This window comes from Pygoscelis adeliae, unplaced genomic scaffold (genome assembly GCF_000699105.1).
Source record: "Pygoscelis adeliae isolate BGI_AS28 unplaced genomic scaffold, ASM69910v1 Scaffold45, whole genome shotgun sequence".
Taxonomy (NCBI): Eukaryota; Metazoa; Chordata; class Aves; order Sphenisciformes; family Spheniscidae; genus Pygoscelis; species Pygoscelis adeliae.
Window position 1 is genome coordinate 15,391,450 of NW_008825114.1, and position 6,286 is coordinate 15,397,735.

General features: G+C 38.5%; 1 protein-coding gene across 1 annotated transcript; it reads right to left on the bottom strand.

Annotated features, from left to right (window-relative positions):
- Window positions 1–1,707: 1,707 nt before the first annotated feature.
- On the bottom strand, window positions 1,708–5,949 carry LOC103920413 (cryptic protein-like). Its single transcript, XM_009328140.1, has 6 exons — window positions 5,927–5,949; window positions 5,374–5,423; window positions 5,041–5,214; window positions 4,033–4,141; window positions 3,809–3,918; window positions 1,708–1,832 (listed from the first exon to the last, which is right to left on the bottom strand). The coding sequence occupies exons 1-6, from the start codon at window positions 5,947–5,949 to the stop codon at window positions 1,708–1,710; spliced, it is 591 nt and encodes a 196-aa protein (XP_009326415.1).
- Between the last annotated feature and the right edge of the window lie 337 nt (window positions 5,950–6,286).

Here is a 6,286-nt window from a genome sequence, read left to right on the forward strand (position 1 = left end):
ATTAATTAATTAATTTGTTAATTGCAATCTTTTATGGCTCTGTATGTTTTCTGTAGGGATAAAAAATAAGTATTACTTCAGATATATTTTTAGTATACTATGTACTTTCCACATATCTTGCTGCTTTCCTTCAAAAAGTAAAGCCTATTTGAAGCACATTACAAGCTGTATTGCCTACAGACTTCTCAGGTATGCTTTATGGCAAGCCAAGATGTTTTAACAATGGCATTACTGCAATCAACATCTGATAAATAAAGGTATGACTATTTTCCTCCAGCTGTTCTCTTTGATATTTAATTGTCCTAAGCTGGTACCTCCTTTTCAAAGTCTGTGGAAACACAGGCACAGACGAGTTTGTGAGAAATAATGAGAAAAGGGCTGTTTCTGGTCTAGTGTATCTTATGTGAACAGTGAGGAACCTTACTCTTTCCACTCAAGACTAGGGTGTGGAAAGGAGCAGTCTGAATCCTTTGCAGTATTTAACATGAATATGTTTTTACACAATGACTCCTATAAATGTCTGTTACTGAATAGTCATAGATTCAAAGGCAGCCACAATATTATGTAATCTGTTGGTGATGCATCCTTCTCTGCTTAGTAATTGGATTGTTGTCTTGCGTTTGTGGCACAAAAGAAATTAATAAAGAAATTTTAAGAATTAAATATATGGAACTTTTTAAAGCCATTAAGGATTTTATACATCAATGATGTCTTTTAAGCCAACAAAATTATAAATCTGATTGTTTCTATGTGGTAACTCTACATTCAAAGAATGAAGGTACAGTTTAGGCTTCTCCTTGCAATTTTTTTTTTTTTTTAAAACCAAACATGTTTCTGGTGTTTTATAAACTTGCATTGCAAATGCAGTTGCACGTTCCAAACATCTTTTATTTTACAGCCTAGAAATACTCATGTCTAAATGGTATATAAATCAAGACAGGTTTCCTATAGAAAAAGCTTAAACAGGTTGCTCTTTGCTGTCCTTTTAAAAAGAAGAGCTCATATTTCTAGGATATGAAATAAAATAAATCCCCAAAAGACAAATAAGTATCAGCTATGTCTTCTTAAGAAACTTGCTTCTTACCCAAGATTATGCATATGTACAATTTAGCTATAATAAATAATAATAAAAACTGAAAGACTATATAACTCTTAGAGTTCTTCTGTATATCGGGGTTTGAAATATACTTACACTTAAAACCCTCCTTATGTCTTCAAATTTCAGATTGTTCATTCTACCCTGCCCTTTTCTTACTGTTTTGTTACAGGATACAATACAATGACAAATGATAATAAGAATTTTCAAGTTTAAATAAAGCCAAACAAAAAAGCTCTTCAGAAATGAAATCAGCTTTATTTGTTAAAATAGTTGTACTATGTACAAAGGAAATTACTATAATTTACAATACTTAAGGCATAGAACATTGGGGGTTTTTTTGCTTCCACTGGAAGAACAGTATTTTAGAACTAAAGAATCGTTGGGATCAGACATTGATAGAAGTAATAAAATAATAAAATAATAATAAATACTTCACATTCATATAATATGAATTTATAATAATCCAAGCATTTCAGCATTAACTAATACATCTTAATCTGCCTCCAACATGTAGGTAGAAGTATCTTCTGTAGCTCACAGAAGAAAAAAAGTTATATGACTCATGGTGAGGGTTACATCAACCCTAAGATATTTCCCTTTGTCCAGTTTCACAACTGCCAACAGCAGAGCTCCAGGAGGATGGTGAGCAGGCAAGTGAGAGCAAACACTGTTTGCTGTAATCTTAGCCCATTAGAATATAGTCTTGTAATTTCCTCCTTTTCTGATTTCAGTTCTTAAAAAAAAAAGAAAATCAAGAAAATAAAAGGGTTAGTGAGTGAAATATGTAAATTTTAAAACATAAGGATTTTCAACATACTTTGAAAGTCCTCCGACATCTCACAGGTACTTAAGTTAAAGGTATCAGCTGTTAAAGCCAATCAAAGAGGCTATTCTCAGGGGAGAGATGTGAATAGATGTCCCATCAATGATCGTTTGAGGAGCAACTGATAGCACTTATCAGCTCTTGCAGGCATTAATCTCAGAATAATCAAAAGTAAATACCAAGCAAAAGCAAGAGCAAGATCTTCACAAGAGGTATGCACTCAAGTCTGCATGTAGCCTTTTAACCCTTCCTTTAACAAGAAGGGGCTTCATTTATTAGCACAACAGAAAGCCATACCCTCACGCATGTGAAAGCCACTGAGTCCCTGCTCAGATGATTCTCCACTGCCACCTTTATTGCGTTTGTTAAGCTGAGCTCAAGAGTAGGAAGCAGTAGACTGCTTCTACTGAGCATAGTGAGGTCTGATAGGTCTTTTGCTCCTGTAATGGGAAACAATAAGGCTGATTCAAAGGTGAACACCCAAGGGAACTTAAGCATTTAACTCTTCTGAAGAGTTTAACAAGTTGGGTGCCACACATAATTAGTCAATACAGAAGACTTCAAGGCAAAAGTGGTTTTGGTGGGGTTTGTGGTGTTTTTTTTTTCTTTGTTTGTTTTGGGTTTCTTTTTTTCTGTGCTTACAAAGATAGGAATGTCACCTTTCTTTTGTATTTCACTTCTTTGGACTTTTGGACTTGTGGGCTTACCACAAAGTAGGGCATATCCTGGGGTCCTAAGAGGCTCAAGTTTTGGAATTTGTATTTACTTCTGAGTTGGTGGTATAACTCAGGAGTCACAGCTTCAGTGCACTGCTACTCAGATAGGAATCTGGTCGGAAGAGAAGAGGCTGGTAGTTCTTTGGGGTGCAAATGCATCTTGAAGCTATTTAGGTCTGTTGTTTTCTTACCCTGCTAACTAGTGATGTTGGCACAACTGAAGGAAAGTATGTTACAGCACAGGGTGGGATTGAGACATCATGGATGGAGAAGGGCAGGAATATTTTGCACTAACTTTGCCACTGGACATAAAATAATATTAAACTCTTATTAGTCATCTCAGAGTATTGAAAGTACTCTGGATATCAGTAGCCAGTTCTCCATGGAAAATAAGTTCCTGTAAAGCAATCCTTAAAGTTTTTATGCTAGCTGATACACCATTTTCAAAAATACTCAAACTTTTATACAGGGATTTTCACAGGCTGATGTATAAAGACTTGACTTAAAATAATATAGTGCTTTTGAGGAGACTGGGTGCTACTACTTTACACTGATCAGCACTATGGCTACCAATTTTTTTTGGAGTGTGCTCAGCCTTAGAACTCCGTACTAGGAGTAACAAGACTAACAAGAATATTTTGAAGATTAAGATGCAGATCTTAAAATAAGGTTCAGACTAGTTTTCTGCCATTTGTGTGTTAAGGAGCTTATGCAAGAACATGCAAGTTTTCAGTACTTGTTTCTCAGTGTAAAACTGGTTTCTACTTCTATCACACCAGCTTACGCTACTGGTTTTTCTCCTTCCTCATCTAAGAAACATTTTCGTATGCTTGCATGTAGTTTAGTTGTACAAATTGTCTAAGTGGGAAGTCATAGACATGTGCAGGTTTTGCAGAACAGAGAAATATTTAATCCCTGTAGTTTTCAATTAAAATGGGGGAAAGTTTCCTACTGCACAGGATTATAAAGATCTCAAAGTATTTTATGTGATGTACTAGACAGGCAACAGCAGTATTATTTACTGCCTCACTAGTGCATTCTCTGAAGCAAAGCAGGTCACTGCAGAAGTCTAAATAGAGCTTATACAGCATCCTCTGAGTACCCCACTTTTGCAGAAGGTAAATCTGTTACCCACAAGATAAAAATGGTTGATTTAATGCCATTCCTTACCACAGTTATCGTGCATTATTTCTGAGAGACAGTTCAGAGTACCATAGCCGCACCGACACAGCCAACAGCCCTTCAGCACCCAGGCGCCATGGGCAATGCTGCCGCAGTTGCTGTCAAGGATAAGGGAGACATTTGGTACGTCCCTGATCCCACCACAGAAAATAACCATCCAGAGCAGCTTGCTTACTTACTCTCTCCGGTTTTGGTCTGGTTTTTACCTTTGCCGCTCATCGTGTTCACAGTATCTGCCAGTGAAATGCTTTAGACAGGCACAGAAAGCCCCTAGGATACAGGTCCCTCCGTTTTGGCAGCAGTGTCTGTTCAGTTTTTTACCTGCAGGAAAATATTACAGAAGTTACCAAGCGTCCTGGGGGCTCCGAACCTCCCCTTTTCCTCACTTGTTCTCTCATGTCTCTCCAGTTGCCAAAGGATCTTAAGGATATCTAGTTTTATTGTCTTTAGAGACAATAAAATTATCTGCCTGTTAGGAGTGTTTGTTCAGTTAAGCCCGGTTTGTTTAGTTAAGGCTTAGAAGCAAACTACTAGGGATTACAGGATGGTCCAGAAGCAACGCCTGGCAAGTGCCGTAGCAGCAGCAGCATATATTCAAGTGAAATATTTCACTTTGATGGAGGCAGGTTTCAGTCACACTAAGAAATGAGGCATTGTTACCGGGAAACGGTGCTTATTTTTGAGGAAAGGAGGCTTTGTTACTGGGAAGAGTAGCTTAGTTTTGGGAGGGGAACACTCCCTTCAAAGTCTTTCTCAGACTCCTGGGATTGAGTACCAGTCCAAGATTTTATACATGTGCAAGGAAACATAACTCTGCCCTTGTTTTTTTCCGTTAGTACTGTTGCTTTCAGAGAGCTCTATTATTTTTTTTTAATTAAATAATTTTTGGTTATGAAGTATGGTTAAGTTTAAAAAATTAACAGAATTTTACAAAATTTGACAAACACTTTTGCAAAACCAAGGGACAAATCCCTTCTTAATTTCTAGTATCCTTCCCTGTTTTCCATTACCAGCTTTTGCAGATAAGAGATCCCTGGTTCTACCTTAAATTTTTATCACCATTTCTTAAGTGGCCATGGGTATAATTTAAATGAACTGCCACAGAAAACCAACCAACTGGAATCTTCCAGGACAACAGTCAAAGTTGTCAAAACATTACTGTGATATAATATTTTAAAAAGCAATTTTATGGCATTGTTTAAATAAATAATGTTACCTACTCTCTGTAATCCCAGTGAAAGGTACCAATGCCCTGGAATTTTGTTGCTTTCTGCTTTCATAACTCTGATTCATGTCACTGAGGGCATTTATAATAGTCCCTTCGTTCTTGGGCTGTTGCTTTTGTGCTGTGGCATTGAGACTTTTCACATCTTCATGTTCTTCTTTTTCACGGCCTTAACAAGAAGTGCAAATACAGAAGAGAAGGGTAGCTTGTAATGAAGTAATGCATACTGTAAATGTAGAAGAGAAACACGGGAAGGGGGGGGGGGGGGGGGGGGAGAAAAGGGGGGGGGGGGGGGTTGGGGCGGTGGGAAACACGAAATTTTCCTTACCTTTTCCTAAATGAACAGCCTGCCAGACCAGAGTCACAGTGAAAAGAATTCTACAAAAAACAAAGAGCTGAAATAAATTTGTGCTAATAAGACACAAACACCAAAACGAGGATGGAGGTGAGGGAGGCGCTTTTTCAAAGCTTTATCAGCCATTGGTAATATAAACTATAAATATTTCATGCCAGCAATAATTCGAATTAACACATTAAAAATCTCAAATTAAGCTTGAAAATTGGTGGTGGGGTGAGGCGAGCAGAGAACAGGGCCATACAGATTAGGCTTGTTTCCAGAAAGCTACGGATTCCATACATTTGCTGGTTGACAACCAGTCAAAAATATCTCTTTCTGTACATTTCTTTACCACAACTAGATTGTTGCCAGTAGTTACAAAAGCAGCAAAGGCAAGAGGAAAACACTAGCCTTCACTTCACCCGCAGTTCCAGGTACATTTGTTCCTTTCAGCTTCCTGGCCTGATTATCAACCAAAAAAAGCACTGCCAAAAGGAAAAGCATCCTTGATAGAGAAGGTCCCTGGCAGCTCAGGCAGCCTTACCTAACATGATTTCCCCAGTACATTTTCCTGCAGCCTGAAATACCCGTGAGATCCTCCAGGAAAACTTGAGCAGAAGGAAGAGATCCAAAGCCCCTCACTGAAGGCTGTTGCATGCAGCAGTCCTCACACCATACACGGCAACAAGAGAAGGAGAAAGGAGGATGGATGAAGTTTTTCTCTTTCTGTCCAGCTTATAAAAACGTCGAAAAGACATAGTTCCCAGTTGTACCGCTGGCTGAGCCCTCACTGAGGTCCTGGCAGGCAGGGACCATCTCTCCGAGCTAGGACTCCCTGGACTGCTCCCGATTTACATGCACTGCTGAAGGGTGGAGCAAAGTGGGGGCACCTAGTGCTGGGGGG